Source organism: Crocodylus siamensis, chromosome 9 (assembly GCF_052110815.1).
Source record: "Crocodylus siamensis isolate JL-2025a chromosome 9, ASM5211081v1, whole genome shotgun sequence".
Classification (NCBI taxonomy): Eukaryota; Metazoa; Chordata; order Crocodylia; family Crocodylidae; genus Crocodylus; species Crocodylus siamensis.
Window position 1 is genome coordinate 65320395 of NC_143403.1, and position 20918 is coordinate 65341312.

Genomic DNA, 20918 nt, shown 5'->3' on the forward strand with positions numbered 1-20918 from the left:
CTGCTGAGGATGCTCCTGTGCTGTGCTGTAGTACACTGCTCCCCTTCTAAAAGGCTTCGTTTCACTGCACCTTCCTGTGTTCTCCAGGAGCAATACGGCTCCCCTAACAAAACAATAGTCACTGAAGACTTGGTTGTGATGGTGCTAAACATGTGGAAATCCATAGTGTCAGCAGCACTGGATTCAGACCCTCATGCAGGAAAAGCAGGGTGGGGCCTGGGCATGGAATAATTTTTTTCGGCATGTCCTTTAGACATGTAAGACTGCTTCAGGCTGGACATAAGGAAGAATTTCTTTGCTGTCCGAGCCCCCAAGGGCTGGAACAGCCTGCCATCGGAGGTGGTTCAAGCACCTACATTGAACGCCTTCAAGAGAAATTTGGATGCTTATCTTGCTGGGATCCTATGACCCCAGCTGACTTCCTGCCCCTCAGGCAGGGAGCTGGACTCGATGATCTTTCGAGGTCCCTTCCAGCCCTAACGTCTATGAAATCTATGTACATTCATAAGAGGATCAGTGTGGCAGAAGGTGTAGGGCCTGATGCAAAACCCCCATTGAAGTCAATGGAAAGGGTCTGGTTGACTTCAGTGGACTTTATATCATGTCTTAACGTCCCGGACATCATAATATTTCAACAGAGGCAAATGTTCACCCATTGTTAGATGCCCACCTAAGAGCAGGCATTATGGCAAATTTACATCTACTAATGCAGCTTTGCATCTCACAATCCAGTGCAAGTACCTGATGGATTTATGTGGGCTCATAACTTTGATCTGAGTATGACACAACCTTCCTTCTAACTAACTGCTTTATGGAGAAGAGCTATTGAAAATGAATAGATCCTAATGACTTGGGAAAAGCCCTGCAAAAGGAATTGTATCTTTCCTTTAAAAATCAAGGAAGACATGGGCTAAGGAGCCTGTGGTAGGAAGTAGGGGTTAATTAAGCTCTATGGAGTAGGGATTACCTGCTTATGCTGTGTGCATGTACAACTCACAGTACAGTAGGGTTCTGGACCATGATTAAGATTCATAGGAGGTACTGCACTGAAAATAATTATAATGATAATAATATATGGAGGTGCCCAATTCCTCTAGACACACTGGCACCACATATATTTCAAAGGGTATAACATGAAGATTGAAATGTAGAGCTACCCTCATGCACAGCCTTGGAACTGCACTCCATGATTATTATTCAGTGGTGCGTAGGATGCAGCTAACTAAATGCACGTGTCATACTAAATGAAGTTTCCATCTGTGCTTCATTGCAGTTACAACCCTTTTGATGGACCAAATGAAAATCCAGAAGCAGAGCTCCCCCTTACAGCAGGAAAATACCTCTATGTGTATGGAGATATGGATGAAGATGGCTTTTATGAAGGTGTTTGATCAAATTTATGCCTTACCGTTACTTTAGGTCGATCGGAAATAATTCATGCCCTAAATGGAGTTATTCATCACCGCAGTCGATGGCTAACATTCCTCCTATCATGGAAGCATTAATTAATAGAATTTCTGTACCAGAAAAGCAGCTCCTTGCAGGCATAGCTAATTATAAGGCTCTGAATTGTCAGCTTTTTCTACTTGGCAAGATCTGTGCTGACAAGAAAGCTTATTGAGATTTTTCTTTTTTTGCCTCAGAGATCCTTTACTCTCCCGCTATGAATATTTGATTCCTCTAATCTACACAGAATTCCCATGTGTATCCTCTCCCCATACTATCTTGGGCAATTTGTATTAGGCATATAAAGTCATGCTGGAGCATAGGTAGGAGGCAGAGGTTTGCTACAAGTAGATGAATGGCACTGTAAATGCTATTTACTTTTCAATCCTTTCATTATGAAGGTGCTCTGTGCAGTATCACTTTCATATCTTATCTTCTCCATATGTAGATGCTGTTCACTTATGGTGATGTAGTCGCGTGCAGCGTTTCAGATATCAAGTACCATTAACAGTCCGTCAATTTTCAAAACTGATGGTGTAAACAGCAGTACAAAAGTTTTTTCTACCCAACCTTGTTGAACCCCTTCAGCTCAAGCATGCTTTTGCTTACATCCATAGCTTCATTTACTTCCGTGGGACTATGAACAAAATTAAGATGGTGTCACATGAGGTGCTGACAGATATGATGTTTTGTCATGCAGTCGGCCCCTGGAAAGCGCCCTACAGCCATGCCTGTAGGCTGCAGAGCACTTTAAAGGTGCCTGATCATGCAACAAATCAACCCTCATATAATGAGGGTTCAGATGAAGGCATTCCAAAGCAAAGTACCTTCATTGACTTCTGTCAGTCCCTTTAAACAAGCCAGGTTGGGCTGATGCAGCCCATCCCAGCCCCACCCACTCCAATCCACCTGCTTCCCTTCCAGCGCAGGCTGGGCAAACCCCAGCTCCCTCCCCTTCCCTGCTCCCCTCCCATCCTGCAGACAGCACCAGACCTGGGAGGCAGGCAGCAGGGCTAGGGGAAAGAGGCTGCAGAAAGGCAGCTACTCCTATTCAGCTCCAAAGTGGAGCTCGATCCCCCACCTGCCCAATGCCTGTTGGATTATGGGGGGCGCTGTAACTTACGGCGCTTTCTGCAAAGTGCCCCGAGTTACAGCAGGCAGCTGCACATCTGTCAGTGCACATGTTCAACTTAAGCCTTACTAAGTGCAGTTAAAATGCAGGCAGACATGCATTCAAACATTTTAGCATGTGTTAGGTGCCCTTGTGGTGTTACCAAGTTGTCTGGTGAAGGTTATCTTCCAACATGCGGTAACTTTAATAGGTCACAATATTCCCATGATTTACAACCATGACTTGTGACCAGGGTGTGAGCTTTGGGGAGCTGAGAGGTCAGGGGGGCCTAGCTACCCCCATAAGAAGCAAGAGCCCCCCCTGTAAGATTTGAAAATCATAACGGGGCGGGGGGTGTCTCCAATTCAATTGCTCTTTCCAGTGAACCAGTTTGATTGTTTTTGCAGACCCTGCCCCTAGAGTCAACAAGTAGTCTGAACCCTACTTATGAGAGTGAACTTGTAACAAGGTTCTCAGACACAGGATTGAAATCTTTGCATGATGAGGACTTTGGTTGTGTTTTAGGTACAGAAAAAACAATGCGTTGACCTACTTCTTAACATGTTTCCCTCATGTCTGCATCTCAGCTTGCCACGTGTCTGAAAAAACTAAAAAGCTAAGATGTCACTTTAAGTTCCAAATGTATGAATGTATTTGTACTTCAAATAATTCAGTAGCAACCAGTGGCAAAAGTGGTTATTTGGTAGCCTAACTAAGCATCGTGTATGTGCAGTATTTCACTGAGGGACTCCAATTCACAGTTACTGAGACAAGTGTATGGACAAATTTGACTCCAGCTGCAATCAGATCCGTATTTTAAGGAATCTTTTTTCTTGTACTCAGGAGACTAGATGGGGACTCAAGGGATAAAGTTCTCATTCTTGGCCTTGCTGTTGACTTCTTCTGTGATTCAGGACAAGGCGCTTATATGCCCAGATTGTCAAAGTTTTATGGATGGCTAACTCATGACAACAGTAGGAGTTTAGTACCTTTATGCATTTTAAGATATGGGCCTTATTCTCCATGTGCTTAACTGCTTGGCAGTAAAATAGTGGTGCCAGTACCCTGTTTCTTCAAGCCTGCCATGTCTTGTCTATTTATAGCATAAGCTTTGGAGCAAAGACTATCTGTTACTATGTTTCTGTACAGCACCTAGCACATTGGATACATCATCTTGGCTGGGAGCTCTCAGTCTCAGCATAGTAGTATTAATAATAATTCAAAGCTATTTTATGAGAGACAGAATAACTTTGTACACCTTTGTTTCTCACAGACATCAGAGGATGTGACAAGTTAATAATTTCATTGTGTAAATCTAATAGAGTTTAAATTAAAAAGGCTCAGATTCTGAACTTTTGCTGGGAAAAAGGGAAAGATTGTTTTTTTTCAGCATATGTGTATTAGAGAAACAAATAAATATTGCTGACAAGCCACTGGGTTTTATAACATCTTGGGTCTGTTTGCTCAAGTAGGTGTTTTTAGCAGACAATGATCACAGCTATCAAGGCTTTCCTCCCTTGCAAAGAAATAAAATTAACAGAAGAAAAAAGTGTAAATCCTAAACACACCTATCTTGTGATTCAGCCCAGTCTTTTGATTCCTAGTGGTCAAACCAGTCCATCCCAAGCAGCCATTATTTTGATGCTACTTCTGAACAGTTTTGCAAGGGGAAGGGAAAACCAGGTAAAATTGTGTCCATCAGGAACCACGCAGTGCCCTAGAATGCTATCACAATGGCCCACAGAAGAAAACATGGCTTACTAGTCATTTAAATAGCATTTTTATCCACGTTGTAAGTTGCGTTTACTTCTTCTAAACTTAATAAAACAGATTCCTTTCATACACTACTCCACTCCAACACTGCCAGACTATAAGCCCCATTGAGAAAACAGAGATGATAATAATTAGGTGGTTCTTTCTCACCAGGTGAACTTCTGGATGGACAAAGAGGACTAGTCCCTTCAAACTTTGTGGATTTTGTTCAAGATAATGAGGCCCGTTTGTCGAGCACATTGAGCAGCGAACAGGATCAGAATTTTATCAATCATTCGGGTCGTGCTTTGGAAGGAGGTGGTCTGCTGGAGATCAGTCCACCAACTCACATAGAGTCCAGTGTAATCAATAATGGCGCAGGGACTCTGGATGTAAACATTGATGAAATCGGAGAAGACATTGTGCCTTATCCTAGAAAAATCACCCTTATTAAACAACTAGCCAAAAGTGTTATTGTGGGCTGGGAGCCACCAGTAGTGCCACCTGGTTGGGGAACTATTAACAGCTACAATGTCCTGGTTGACAAAGAAGTACGGATGAATATATCCTTGGGAAGCAGAACTAAAGCTCTTATAGAGAAACTTAACATTGCTACCTGCACTTACCGAATATCAATTCAGAGCATTACAAGCAGGGGGAACTCAGATGAGCTACAGTGCACTTTGTTAGTTGGAAAGGATGTCATCGTCGCGCCCTCTAATCTAAAGGTGGACAACATAACCCAGATTTCTGCTGAGCTGTCCTGGCTTCCTACCAACAGTAATTACAGTCACATGATTTTTCTTAATGAAGAAGAGTTTGACATCGTCAAAGCCACTAGCTACAAGTACCAGTTTTTTAATTTGAAGCCTAACATGACCTACAAAGTGAAGGTCATGGCAAAACCCCATCAAATGCCCTGGCAGCTTCCTCTGGAGCAGCGGGAAAGAAAAGAAGCCTTTGTGGAGTTTTCTACATTGCCAGCAGGTTTGGTATTTTTTCCATTCCCTAAAATTTTGAGATTGTGTCAGGAACTCGAGGTATATCTCAATAGCCAATATTACTCTTTAAGTTCTCTATATCACTACTGTTCACAAAAGTAGTAATGTAAAGTGTGACCCTCCTAGTATTATCTGGAAGTACTACTTGGAGATCTCCTCATGTGGATTCAAGTGAAATCAAGACCTAGTCAGGGGAATAAGCTCATAGCTGTGTTCGTTGTGTATAAGCCATCACATCGTTTTCAGACAATCTCCCTCAACAGGCAGGAGATGTCTGTGAACGGTGATCTTGAGTTGGGTTGACTGCCTTGAAGTTAGTGTCCTTTCAGTGATATTTGCTCTCAGACTATGAAAATCAGATGTTTATTAAGTAAAAGTACAGTTCAGTTAACACACAAGGCCCCTGAACCTGGGCATGTCACAGTATGAAAATCGCTCTTCTAGTGCTATCTTTATTATGGTACTAAAAATACTTTGCTTTCAAGGGTAGCTAGCTAGCATCAGTAGAATATGCCAAGAGGCTTAATTCTGCAGATTATTTGTCTCATCTTAAAAATATGGGTGGAGCGGGTACATAAATACTAACTGTTGAAGTTGTTTCCTTTACCTACCAGTGTTTTGGGGCTGGAACGCACAGGTATTTTATAAATGGAAATTTCTTTAGAAGTTGGAACTACAGCTTCCTCTCTCAGCAGCATTTTCCTAACCTTAGGGTCTCTTTCTGTAACACTTATTTGGAGCAGTAGTTGCTCACATTAGTGGTCCCACTACGAGAGGTCTGAGGGCCCAAAATATAAAAATGTCAGGGGTAGCATATCACGGTGGAACTACATAACAATTTGAGATGGAAAATCCACTCACAGTGTCTGTAGTTCCCCCTTGTTCAGTGTTGTCCCTTTCTCAGCAGCTGCATAGAGACTGAGACATTACAGGGTGATGATCTATGGCAAAGACGCTTATAATCACCATACAACCCACAAACACTGTGCCCTCAGATGCTACAGGATCAGAATTTTATCATAATAGTCTCCAGGGGATTTTAACTGTTCTCACTGTAGGTATTTGAATAGGTTCTTGTTTTCATATTATTCTGATTAATGTGCATTGAAAGATACAATTAATATTTCAGTAGTGTTCAATCTGTATACCTCAAAGCACTTTAAAAAAGGTGAGCCTTTTACAGCTGGGGAAAGTAAATTATAGAAAGGCTAAAGTGATTTTTTTTCCAGAGACACCTAACGGGTCAGAAGGAGCACAGGTATTAATATTCATGTCTTCCAACTCCCCGAGTTGGGCCTTATTCACACGGATGTTGAATTAAAAAGGATAATAAATGTGTTGTATCTAAAATTTTAAGTCCATTGGTGGTTTAATTCCAAGGTGTGTTTGATTAGAAGATTATCAGATATGTCCTAGCAATTAAAATGGGCCAAGACGTGCTTCAGAACTGAAGGTGGAGTCACACGGCCCAGAGTTTGTTGCAAGGATGGTAGTGGAATTTGTGGTGTGCCTGATGTAACAGCTGGATCCAGAGCCCATTGCCATCAATAACGGAGGAGTGTGAATCCGTCCCCAGTAAGGAAAACCCATATTAAAGCAATGGCAACAAACACCTGCACTGCAATGCAGGTGCTTTCCTTTATTCATCTACCTGTTTAGAAGGATGCATCTACTCGAGGACAAAGAAAAAACTCCTTATTTACTCAAACTTGTGCAGTAGTAATGGCCTCAGAAGCAGCTCAGAGGGAAGATCCAGTGCGCGTGGCTCACGGTGAGTGAAATTTCAATCCAGTGGCATGTACAGTACTGTGACTTAATTGGCTTCCTGCTGTGATTTGATTTCAGCAAAGTAGCTGGAATTAGTTCTGGTCTCCCCATTTGCTTATGCAATTTATGTAGGAGGAGACACTTGGAGTAATAGTGATGCCTGGAAAAGAGCAAATAGGCTTGTAACTCAAATCATTTTGAATGTGTGTTGATCTATCAGATAGCAAAAATGATCTCAGCCAGAGCACAATATGTTGGTAAGAAATAAAGGAGAGCTTGGATACACTGAATGTTATCTAAAAAATTGTAATGGTCTTCAATTTACCTTGGAGGGCAGGGACACGACTGCCTGAACCCAGAGCAGGAGAGGGTATGTTGGCACTGGCAGTACTACTAGGCTCTCTACTAGGACGGAGGCTAGGGTGAATTCATCAGCCAGGCTGTACTAGAGCTAGGGAAGCTCCCCAAATAATGCTTTCTGAATCAACACATCCTGAAAGTACTTTAGCCCCATTCTGGCTGGCCATAATGTAGACAAGGCCTTCAGAATCCAGGTTTTAAATACAGGCCAGGTTTTTTTAACTAAGTGTCTTCCTTTAGCTGTTCGATTATATATAGTGATTTATGAGTTACCTTCTGTAGCAAAACAGGGCATGCTCTTTAATTCAGAGCTTTTAGGTTCACTTGCATACTTACAACTGCATGGCATTTAGCACTGTTTTACAGCAAAGGAGGATTGCTATCGCCAAAGAAATTGCAGTTTGTTTTTCATATTTTGGCAGTACAATTACTGAACTAAATGTTAACATTTATGGCATGTTCCATTTTTTTCTCTTGCAGATCTTAGTGGCAGCCACATTTCCCTGCTTCCACGCTTCAGGTAAAAGACGGAGAAAGATAGGTTGGGAAGGAACATAAATATCTTAATTGAGCTGTTGTCATCTTGCATGTATATTGATGTACAACGTGCCTCTGAACCGTGCCTTTACCTTAAACTAGTATCTAATGATTCATATTGTTAAGAGAGATAATTCAAAGATTATTTTAGAAGGTGCTGAGAAAATAGTAAAGATATTTAGCGAGAAAGATGCATTGTTTGGCTTCTTTTAGGAAGATTCATGTGGAGGAGGAAGTGTCACATCATGCAGCAGTTGTCATGGCAAATGTTAGTGTTAGAAAATAGTGGCAAGTGAAGTGCAACATTTAATAGCCAGAGGCAACCATTAGCTCTCATGGTGGCATTTTCCCCAAAGGTTTCAAAAGTGTCTACTGTTGAACAGATGTGGTCACTTTCTTTGACCTTTCAAAAGCATCGAACTCTTTTGTCCTCTTTGGCCATGTGAATGCCCTCCAGACAAAAACATACAATGAGTCCCTAATACTAGAAAAGGGGGGAGGGAGAGGATCAGTTAATATTAAATTGAATTAAATTTCTCATTTTTACCCCTCGATGCATCACCTTAAAGGAATTTAAAAAATGAAATCTAAGCAAGGTGAGCAGGGAGGTCCACTGACATTGTGTCACAGTACAGAACAAGTGTAAATGAATGCAAAGGGTGATATTTTGCATGATAATACTTTAGAAACACATGCACTTTTATGTGGAGAGAAGATTTATAGTGCTTTTTAGTGGCTGAGTGGTTGGATGTTAGTCTTTGACCATTTGTGCACTTAAATATATACTTACTTTTAAACAGGAGATTTAATTACATTTCAAGTACCATAGTGAGCAAAAGGAAAGCACAGAGTAACACAGGGCCTGTGCAGGACAAATCAGGAGAGTTGGTGGTTGACGCAGGGAAAAAGTTGGAGTTTTTCAGTGAGTTCTTTGCCTTAGTATTCCTAAGTACAGACCAAGACAAATCCCCCACCTCGAGCATAGACAGATGTCCAACAGGCACTAGACTGTCAAAGGTTAGGCTGACTTAGTTAAGGAGCACTTGGAAGGGCTGGATGGTTGCAAATCAGCCGGCCCGGATGACCTCCATCCATGGGTACTGAAGGACTTGGCCAGTGTCATAACTGAACTGCTGGTATGGCTGTTTGAGCACTCATGGTGCTCCGGCCAGATCTACGAGGGCTGGAAAAAGGCCAACGTGGTGCCCATTTTTAAGAAGGGGAGAAGGGATGAGCCAGGTAACTTTAGGCCAGTCAGTCTTACCACTATCACTGGGAAAATACTGGAAAAAATAATCAAAGAGTGCATTTGTGAAGGCCCAGCAGGCTGAAAGGAAACCAGCACGGGTTTCGTCACAGATAGATTCTATCCAACAAACCTTATAGCCTTTTATGACCTGGTTACACACTGCCTTGACACAGGAGCTGAGGCTGATGTCATCTACCTGTATTTTAGGAAGGCCTTCGACACAGTTTCACATCCTATTCTCATAGGAAAGCTAGCAGACTGTGGACACCTACACAGTCAGGGGGGTGGCCGATGGCTTAGGGGCCGCACCCAGGGGGTGGACGGGTCATTCTCAGCCTAGAAGGAGGTGGGCAGTGGGGTCCCGCAGGGTTTGGTCCTTGGACTGGTGCTATTTAATAACTTCATCAGCCATTTGGACGAGGGTGTGGAGAGCACCCTCTTCAAGTTCACAGGTGATACCAAGTTATGGAACAAAGTTAACACACCAGATGGCAGGGAGCAGATACAGGCCAACCTGGACAGGTTGGACCAATAGGCAGAGTGGAATAGAGTGCAATTCAACAAAGATAAATGTAAGGTAGTCTACCTAGGAAGGAGGAATCCCCAGCACACCTGCAGGTTGGGGGATGACCCCCCTCAGCGACTCAGAGGCGGGCGAGATCTTGGAGTCATAGTTGACTCCAAGATGAACATGAGCCGGCAGTGCAATGAGGCCATCAACAAAGCCAATCGCACCTTGTCATGTATTAACAGATGCATGACCAACAGATCAAGGGAGGTGATGCTTCCCCTCTATGCGGCATTGGTCAGGCCACAGTTGGAGTATCGTGTCCAGTTTTGAGAGCCGCTCTTCAAGGGAGACACAAAGAATATGGAGAGGGTTCAGAGGAGGACCACTCGCATGATTAGTGGTCTTCATGAAAGACCCTATGAGGGGAAGTTGAGAGATCTGGATCTCTTCAGCCTTCACAAGAGACGGCTGAGGGAAGACCTTGTTAGCTGCCTACAAGTTTATCAAGGGAGGACAACAGGAAATTGGTGATGCGCTGTTTACCAGAGTGCCCCATGGAGTAACTAGGAATAATGGGTATAAACTGGTGGAGAGTAGATTTAGGTTAGACATTAGGAAGAATTTTTTTACAATAAGGGTGGCCAGAATCTGGAATGGGCTTCCAAGAGGGGTGGTACTGTCACCTAACTTGGAGATCTTCAAGAGGAGGCTTGATAGACACCTGGCTGGAGTCATCTGACCTCGGTCCTCTTTCCTGCCAGGGGCAGGGGGTCGGGCACAGTGATCCATTGTGATCCCTTCTGACTCTACAATCTATGAATCTATGCTTACACACTTAGGCTAAGTACAGACAGTCAAAAAGCCCAAGGGTGAACCAATTCAGTGTTTGCAGGTTATTCTAAGCTCCATAAATTGAACCAATAAGCAAGCGAACAGAGTTTTACATTTGATTCCGGAAATGTAGCCACATGCCTGGGTGTGTTAGAGCATGCTTTCCTGCTGGGCTGGAGCAGACAGCTTGGGCAAAAACTAACCCACCTACCTTGTGAGGGGGGCATTTACAGAGGAAGTACAAAGAATCCTGGGATGCCAAGGGACTGTGAGTTAACATGAGTCTGGAAGGCATCCGAGACAGAAGTTCAATAAACTGATTTAATCTAAATCAGTTAAGTCTGATGCTACATTGTGACTGCCTTGCTTCAAATACCTGTTCATGAGCTTCCTTAGCGTGAGCGCCTGGTGGTGGGTGTGGTGAGGTTTTGTGCGACCACTGAGAGGGACCTCAATCACCCTGCAGAAGGCCCCTGAACTCACCTGCCACAACTTTGAATGTATTTTTAGTGGCGGTCTCTTGGGGTTGGTCACTCCTCCCAGCAGATATTCATCCACCTCCCCTACACCCCTTCCTTATACCAACCTCTGGCGGGCCACCTGATCTTAATGCAACCGCCCCTCTGGTCTAGATGATTTTCGCTCTTCACGCCCTCTCTGGGACTGGTTATTATCTTTGTTTCTTTGGCAGGCTACGGGCCCGCTGGATTCACCTCTCATCTATCTCTCCTGTTCTTGCCAGCTACTTAGTGAGCCTCATGAGCACCCCTGGTGTTGAGGTGTCAGTCAGATCCCCTTGAGGTAGACCTAACCACTGAATAACCAAAAAAGACAAGCCAAAGAAAACAACAAAAGAACTACACACAGGCAAGAGGCAACTAAAGAGAAAAAGGACTTAAAGAAAACAAAGGAGGGCAGATAGAAGAGGCGAGCTCAGGCTAAGCTGCTCTTTTCCTCTCTGCCCTAGAACCTGAGCCAGGAGGGGTCCCCCAGTGCTGCTCTGCTCTGCTCTCTGCCTTCACTGAGGGTATTTTCTGTTCCTCCCTGGGTTACCCATTCTCCTCTGCTTCGCATCTGTGGAACCCAGAATGGGAAGTCCCCACCGTCTCCAGGGCTCCTATTGCTCCTTCAGGAGTGAGGTCTTGCCCTGGATGCTGGTGCTGCCCGTGACCAGTGTGGGGTTATATTTTAATTGTTCCTGCTTGGGATGCCTCTCCCCAAGCAGGATCCACCTTTTTGTGCTGGTGTTGCCCGCCACCGGTGCGGAGAGCCTCCACAGCCTCCACTGACTCTCCACTCTCCCCCTTTCACTGTTGGCGTTCCTTTTTATCTCAGTCGGACGGTGATTGTTCCTGATGTCACCTGCCAGCTCCAGCTGTAGATAAGCACGGTTAATGAACTGTGCGGGCTTTGCTCTTTGTTCCTCCTGCATCTGGCGTCCTGTGGCAGGTAAGTAATTTTTGTGTGTAGTCCCCTGTGAGAAGGGTCTCTAGCTCCCCTGTGGTTGTGCCCCTGGGACATGCATCTATCCAGGTTTATCTTAATCCAGGTTTTGGCCATTTTGAAAGTGGTTTTTGTTCACTGAACTTTTGTTGTGTTACAGATTAGAACTGGTTTCCAATCACTTATACAGGTTTATGTGTAACTGTTGTCCCTAGCTTTAAATCTAAGCATATTCCTATGTATGTTCAGGATCAAGGCCAATGAAACTGTAAGGTACATAGAGTTAAGTCAGTTAACTAGTTCCTAGTTAACTAATTAAGTAAGCTAAGAATTTAGCTAAATCCTAAAGAGGACTTGAAATCAAAACAGATCACAAGACTATGAAATTATGATCTGCAATCTTGTGCTTTAGAAATTAAACCAGTTCTTAACTTATAGACTAGAAAGGATCTTGCATGGTAAAAGGAGAAAATAATTCAATACTGCCTACTGTGGGGTGGCAGGGTGCCCATTTGTCTTGGAGCATTTAGTACTGGATACTGTTAGAGGCAGGGTACTGGATTTTATGAACCATTCTTCTAATCAGACGTGGTACTTCCTATATACTGACTTATATTGCTAGACTGGGACTGCTGGCACTACATAAAGATAGGAAACTCAAATGAAAACCTAAATTTAAGATGCATATTTAGGCCCACCATCACAGCCGGTATAAATCAACATCGTTCCACAGAAGTGACATGAGTAGAGTGACAAAGGCAGTAGATCTGCGCTGATTTAAATCCTTAAAATCAAAGTACATTACATATCAGCGTAATAAAGAGAAAAGCTGTGATTTTCAATAGCTGCCAAATATAAAGTGAACAGGAGTAATATCTGCTTTGTTACAGTATATTCTCCTCATCCAAACACCCCTTTGCCCAAATGTTTGTGCATCACTAATGTCTTTTTAAATTATTCCAGTGTTTCTTCCTTTCTCATTCCCCAGTGGTTTTCTCTAGTAAACTGAATTATTTGAAAGTATTGATATTAAAATAAAATAAAATAAAAAGACGCTGAGAAGTCTCATCATTGTCCCTGGAAATGAATTCTTCCTGTGCTTTTTACTGCTAATAATGGGACTGCTCAGTAACACATGTCCCCTGTGAACAATCTCTCTCAATTTTAGTAATGAATTTGTTATTAATCAGTCATTCACATGAAATTACGTACCATTTTAAAATCCAAAAAAACAGCTTCCCAAGATATTACCATGCAATCCATGTACTTTAATAGCTCTGTGACCTGGCTTAGCTTAATTAACAGTTGCTTATATTGACCCAGTACTTAAATAAGCTTGGGTGACAGACTCCCGGATAGGCAGAAGTTCCACATGTTGCCTTGCGCTTAATTCGGTTATTGTTTAATGTAATCATACTTTGATTCTCCATTTAATTTAATTAAACCCTCAAGACTGGTTTAAAAATGCAACACAATCTTTCACTCTCTATTTCTATTAATTTCCTTCACTTTTAGCACGTTATTGGGTAATTCAATCACTAGCTAAAGCTGGCATTTAAATAATAAGGAAATGTCAAGTTCTCAAGTGGCCTGGAAGGGTCAGAGGAATGGAGGGAGGAACCCAAAGGTACATAATGTTTCTGCAGGAGATAGCAGAAATCAAAGACTGTTCAAAGGTGGACCAAAGAAGGTCTGGAAAGACTTCAATATGAAAAGAGGTTAAAAGGTTTGGGACCAGGAGAGGGCATGTTAGACCTGTGGAAAGCAGCGCTTTGGCACGGAGAAGGTATTTGTGGATTACAAGAAATAGCAAGAAAGGAGGTAGTTTTCAAGTTAATTTCATGTGGATGAAATGAATGGGCGTGTTGTATTTTTATTACGTTTTTAAGCCGAGTCTGAAGTCAGCCTATGGAAGTCTGCGCCACGAGAACAAAGGGCGCCTATACACGACCACGGAGCCTGCTCCGATGCGCTCCAGCAGCCTCCTGCGTCTCAGCTCTCCGCGTCCCCACGCTTGAAAATGGTGGTGGAGGTACCTGAATTAAAGCTTGTCAAGTGACCTTTAGTTCAAGCACCACCACCACTATTTTTAAGCATGGGGATGCTGATACATGAGATGAAGAGCTGCTTTAATTGACATGCCACCCCGCCCCCAACCCCAGAGCAAGCGTAAAAGTGCCCAAAGGGGCCGAGAGCTTAGCTTGATTTTAAAAAGGGTTCAACCTTCATGTAGACAGTGAGGACTTTTGCTGTTTTATAGAAACCAAGTAAACTGGGTGTTCATGGGTGATGCAGCCATAACCAACCACTTACGGCATAGATGCAGGGAAAAAATAGCTTTTATGAGAATCAAGGCCATTTTGTTTTCTTTACTTGTCACCATCTCCCTTTACAGAGACCTCAAACATCTCTTGAGTTTGGTTTTTCAGTTTTTGTCAAGAAGTTAAACTGTGTAGCATAAACTGTAATTGGAATAAAGAGAAAACCACTGCAAAAGGCGTGCAATGCTTATACATGAGGGAAAGAACCCAGGGCCTGATTCAGTAAAGTTGTTTAGGCACATACCTAACGTTTGAACCACATGAGTAATCCCACTGATGTCCCTGAGACTGCTGATCATGATTAGATTAGGCCAGTTTTCAAACATTTTGTTGAATCAGGACCTTGCAACCTACGGTAGTCTGGTCTCATCATTTATTATCTACTCCACGATCAGACTGATTTGATTCATCACCCCAATACATGTGTTCAATGGGTAGTGTTCCTTACACGAAATGGACGGTGCCCAGTATTTGGGCATACTCGTATTCTTTGTTGATGTCATCGGGAGCTCTGAGTACACAGCATTTCTGACGATCAGGCCCTAATGTGTCATTTTAATTTCATTTCTGAGAGGGACAGTGAGGTGATTAAATACTCCTATTTGATAACACTTCCAGAATCGCCACGTGTTCATTAGCCTTTGACAAACAAAGGCCGGTTGTTGCTCTTTCACTTGCTTTGCACCTGCTAATGAAATAACACTACGGGTCACATCACATTTATTTTTATGGTGGGGGAGGAAGGGTGTTGTTGAGTCTTGTCTGATCTTACCTAAGCAAGCAGCCTTCTGCTTGTAAGTTCTTGCCTAAATGGTATAAAAAAGACTAGTTTTTGTGTTGCAATGCCCTCTGCAGGATGAAACAGTGACATCGGAGGCTATACTGGCATCTGGCCGATATCTCAGGGCCGAGGCTTGTTCCACTCACACATCTGTAGCATTTTTCTTTTGCTAAAAATGAATGCAAATGGCTCAAGTGTTTGCTGGGTCTTGCCAGCCTTGAAAGAGGAATAGAAATTGGCTGAGTGCATTTCATTGGCAAAACCCGAAAACACCTGCACCTGCTAAACTCTGTGCTCTCCTAGTAGTTGCGGAGAGGGGGTAGCCATGCCTGACCCCTGCTTTAGCAGCTTCTTAGCATGATAAACTTCTCTGAATTGGACATTAAATTAACACAGCAGAGTACAAGAAATATGCACAAACTCATAATCATCGAGATACTTTTACTTTGGGTTTCTGTCCAACCGTGGGGCTATTTATGGTAGATTTAGTACTGTGCTTTAATTAGAGATGTACTGAATGTGCTATTGTGCTAATGTACTTTAACTGCTTTAAAGGGTTTCAAAAAGCTTTGGGTTTCATGTGCCTTTTTGCAGAGCAGAGTAGAGCCTTCAAGGCCCATCCTTTTTTGACGGTAAAGCGCTGGTGGTATAAATGGGAGTAAATTCAAGCTGTTTTCTCTGGCCCCTTTACAAAGGAACTTCAGTGCGGATGAGAATCTAATCCCTAGAGTCAAGCTTTAAGGCAGGGAGTTGCAGAAGTCAGGATTGCTCAGGAGTGGCTCTTACACCCACATGTTGAGGTATAGCTCCCTTTAGCAAAATGGTTGAGGGGAGCCAAGTCTTTCCCAGTTGAACCTGCCATCAGTACCAATAACAGTTTGACATCCCCTCACCTTCATGGGAGGGTGAGAAGCAGAATTCAATCTGATCCATTCATCCTCATCCATTTCTTGTGGTTGCTCCACAGGGAGCACTATAGTATATCCTCAAGCGTGGGCTTTGCTATCCCTTGTAAACCCAGGTTTTTACTGCGTTCTGTGTCTATCTTGTCACCAGCTTTCTTTGGGACACCCACCCTGGCCACTGGGGTTGTTTTCTCTATAAATAAAATTAAAGCTGGGTCAAAGAAATCAGAGCATGTTGGAAGCTATTCTCTGCATAATAAAATGACAGAACTTAAACTGTTGCATTAAATGCACTTGTTCCTGCAGGTACGGGACTGAAACTGCATGTGGCCATCAGACCTCGCTGCAGTAACTGGATTAACCCGGTCTCTTGCTTTTACTACACCACAGCCCTTCCTTACCGCTTGCTATGCGATAGGGAACAGCTGTTTCAGCCCCCTTGCTTTGGGGTACAGGGGTGGCTTTTTAATTGCGATAATGTATTTGGCAGGTATCTCAAGTAAAATTCCACTCCTTGGGGAGCTTGGCTCATTTTTCCCCTCCCTCTTCTCCTCCTTTGCTGCCGGTTGCTCCTTAGACCGATGCTGCTTTGAAATTTCCAGAGGAAATACCAGCCTGCAACACTGCACAGATCTGTGTCTCAGAGGCACAGCCTGGGTGAGCTGTAATCAGTCATAATCATTTTCTGTACACACGAGTGCTTCTCCTTGACAGTTCTTTCCTATTTTATTTTAATGTGCTCGGGGGAATCTAATCATTTGCACGAGAACAGGTGGAAGGGAGGTAAGTACAGCATTTGAAAAGACCACCTCGTGCTCGGCTTTCTGATGAATATAGCCTAAGGGCTGTATTCGGAAGGGAAAGGGAGCGTAGTATTGTGGATGGGACAAGAGACCCTGCACAACCTGCTGTGTGATGTTGTTCCAGTTGCATCATCTGGAGGGACTGCAGTTTCCCCTACTGTAAAATGGGGCTACTGGTATTTTGCCCTCCTTTTTTAAAGTGCTTTGAGACCCATGGGTTCAACTTTAAAGTACTAGAATTGCTCCATAAATTTCCTGATAGTTGATAAAGGGAACAAAACCAAAATATATGTCTGGCTAATTGGGCTCACGTACAAGGTTTGTATCTGGATGCTACCTTTCTCATAGCTCAGGATGAGACAGCAGTCAGCTCTGTTCTCTAGCTAGATAGGGTCTGGTCCCTCCCTCATATCTACACAGGCTGCTATAAGAGTCCCGGGTTTAGGGCATCACGACAGGAACTGAACTGGTCTCTAGTTTAAAGATTGAAACCAATGGAGCTGGACGATGAACAAAACTTTTGTTCTCTAGGTCCTCCAGCTCCACCTCAAGATGTTACTGTACAGGCAGGTCCCACCCCTGCAACTATACAGGTCTCCTGGAAACCACCAACTTTGACGTCAACAGGAACCTCCAATGGAGCAAATGTTACTGGCTATGGTGTTTATGCAAAAGGTCAACGGGTGAGTTCTCCTGACTTTATTACAGTGGCCAGTGGCTCTAGACGTGCAGTTCACCCAAGAGCAGAAGGATATAATGGACTTCAGTGTTCACCTGGATTGCATTTCAGCTGTTGTGTCATGTTGCTGATGGTTCTGTGCATTGATAGCTGTGAAAGTCCCTCTTTATAAGCTAATCAGCAACACTTAATTACTCAGACAAGCCTAGCTGAAGTATTACAGGTGATTGGGGTAAATCGATGAAGACCCGCTGTACTTACTCTTTACAACTGGCAACAATTTGCCAGCATTGATGAATGCTTTCCAGGATGCACGGTGGGAGGAGATGTGTTTTCCCGGTTTTAACTTGGATGTTTGTACATTTAGGTGGCAGAGGTGATTTTTCCAGCAGCAGAGAACACGACTGTGGAGCTAATGAGAATACGGAGCTTAGACGCTCGGGACGTCACTGTAAGAACACTTTCTGCCCAGGGGGAATCTGCGGACTCTTCCATTGCTGCCATCTCACCTGACCTACTGGTGCCTCCAACCCCTCACCCTAGAACTGCTCCCAAATCTAAGCCATTAGCAAGTGCCGGAGCCCCAAATACCAAAGATGAACATTTAGGTCCGCATTTAAAAATGGATGAGTCATGGGAACAGACTCATTCGGCATCTCCTATTCATGGACACATGCTGGAGCCTCCTGCCCCCAACTTTCACGGCCCGCTTCAAGGAAGGAGGTCTCCCTCACCTAATCGAATACTCCCTCAGCCACAAGGCACACCTGTCCCGAATACTGTCGCTAAAGCCATGGCAAGAGAAGCTGCACAACGAGTTGCAGAGAGCAACAGGGTAAGAACAAGCTTTTTCTTATGCGTTCACAGCCATGTAGCTTACCTTAGGAATCAATTTGGAGGAGAAGAAAGCATTCTAAAGCACTAGGTCACCCCTTTGTATCAAGAATCAATTGTCTATTAGTGCTTAGAGGAGTTAATAAATGCTTAACAGATGCTTTATTATGTAGTTATCTGTCAGAGTGCAGAAGATCAATAGGCTGTTAATAACATAACATTCAATCCTTTGTGACATCTTCTACAATATCAGATAGCTGTTAGGGTTGTGCGAAGCCTCGGGTGCTGATACGATTCAGAGGAGATTTGGCCTGATAAGGCAGCCAAATCTCCACATCCAAATTGAATCAGAAGGCCAATGAAAAGGTCCGAATCGATTCAAAGCTCTCTGAATTGATTTGGAAAAGATTTGGAGAGCTTCAGAGATTCGGGCAGTCCCCACAGGGAGATGGACCCAGACTCCATGCCAGTAAGTAGGGGGCAGTGGGGGGGAGGGCTGGAGGAGGGAGCAACAGGACCATGGGGGAACCCCTGCCAGGCCCTATCCCCCACCCCCCATCATAGCTGTCCCCCTCCCCTTCCCCATGGCTGCCCTGCCCACGCTCCTGGTTCTTTAAAAAAAAGAAAAGCCCCGCGCTCACTGGCTGGCTTCCGTCAGGGCTTCTTGTCACAGCGGCCCCCGTGCAGGGTGGGGCAGCAGGGTGCAATGAGGATCGCCCCTGCCTAGCAGCAGCTGGTGAATCCAGGGCTTTTTTTTTTTTTTTTTTTATAAAGGGCCAGACAGAGCAGACATTGACTGGGCTGGGGGAGCAGGCAAGGGATGGAATCTTGGAATCAGATTCAGCCAAATTGATTCAGGACAGTGATTCAGATCACCAAATCAAATTGCTGTCCCCCATATCTGAATCCCAAGTGAATACTAGCCGCTTTGCACAGGCCTAATGACTGTTCAGTGATATGCTTACAGCTTGTATTAAACCTTTTATAAGTTGTCTATAAATACATGTTCAAAGGAATACTCTTCCTGTAAAGCACAGAGAGATTGTCATGTGTTTTTCTTTACTCTCTGACTACTAACCCCACCAATGATAAATGGAAAGAATATTTTCATCTTAATATATATTTGTTATATACAGTAAAAGCCACCTTATCCGGCACCTTACAAACTGGCATGCTCTATTAACTGGCATGCCAGTCAACGCAGCAAAAGCAAAACTGGAAGTGCCTACCGTGGCACTTCTGGTTTCACTGAGTCCCCACGGCCCGGGGCAAAGCAGCTTGTCCCCAGTGTGCCCGGGGTCCCCCTCCCTGTCCCCCAGCACACTGACGCAGCAGGAGGGGCGGTGGCCTGAACAGGCAAAAATGCCTGTTCGGGCCTCTCAGGTAACTGGCATATTTGGTTATCCGGCACCCCCCGTTTCCTCTGGGTGCCGAATAACAAAGCTCTTGCTGTATAATATGTGTTGCTATTTATTAATTTAAGCACTTGTGTAAACTTCCCACACTCTGCCATTTCAGTGCCTTACCTCCAGTGAAATAGTTGATTACAAAGCATTATCCCTTCAGCATCAAGGCTTGGGAACAGTCTTCTGATCAGTATCAACAACGATGTCAATGGAAAGTTTGGCCCAAAGAGCTGTGAGACATTAGGGTTTTGAAGCTCCCTAGCAATGGGACCGGCAGCTCACCAGAGGGTGGATCTCATCTTTCTGGGCAGCCTTTAGATACACAGACCCTGATTCTAAATGAAAAATCTGTTTCAGATTATTTTATGTTGAGGGACCAATTGCAAGAGAAATGTGGTTGAATGCAGCCTCAAGGATGGAGTATAGTACAAGGTAGAGCCTTAGAGGCCATATTACATGCCTGGAAGTGTAATGCTGACACATGTAAGGTTTGCTATATCATTACTGACACACAAAGGTCACATCCAGATATGAAGATGTAGGTGGTACAGAGCATTGTATATTTGTATTAGTGGAGGCTCACTATCCTGGAAGAAAGGACAGTAGATTTTTTTCATTAAGCTCCTACCTTAGTTGTGGATCTTAGGCTGTATTGGCCTGTTTGCAATAATATCTCTGACATAAATATTTTACCCCAAAAAGGTCTAAAAAAATATGGTGACCAAATACCTGTGCAAAGAGAGCCACGTGGAGTGAAAGGAGATTGTTTCCCCTGAAGCTTTGCTTTGCCCTTAAATTAATGTCTGCATTGCTCTGACTGCGAGGATGAGACAATCCAAGAATAGTCCCTCAGAACGATATTCCTAAAACCATTTGATGATTTTCTAGTTCCAAGATGGGGAAGCTACCAAAGTCTCCAGCTTCTAAAATGCCATTTGATACTCAACATCATTAGTTTCTCATTAATACCCTTGCTTGAAATTCCCTGATTAAATTTAGTTATTAGCAGACGCACGTGCTCCATTTATGTATAATGGTCCATGACTATTGTCTTGTGCTTTATTTACCACCAAAACTCTACTGGGAAAAATGTCATGGGAGTGCATGACTTACATATTCTCTAGCGGTGTCTTTATTTGGATGAACATTGTATAGAATGATATGATATTGCAGCATCTTTG

The 20918-nt window shown here is 43.6% G+C and overlaps 1 protein-coding gene across 11 annotated transcripts in view; it reads left to right on the forward strand.

Moving 5' to 3' along the window:
* RIMBP2 (RIMS binding protein 2) overlaps positions 1-20918 on the forward strand; it is a 328093-nt gene that overhangs the window by 271364 nt on the left and 35811 nt on the right. For all 11 annotated transcript variants that reach the window (XM_090061952.1, XM_090061954.1, XM_090061961.1 and 8 more), the window contains 4 exons: positions 1274-1383; positions 4484-5296; positions 17350-17501; positions 17865-18332. In XM_090061952.1, coding sequence (XP_089918078.1) covers positions 1274-1383; positions 4484-5296; positions 17350-17501; positions 17865-18332 — 1543 coding nt within the window. The remainder of the gene's footprint in view (positions 1-1273; positions 1384-4483; positions 5297-17349; positions 17502-17864; positions 18333-20918) is intronic.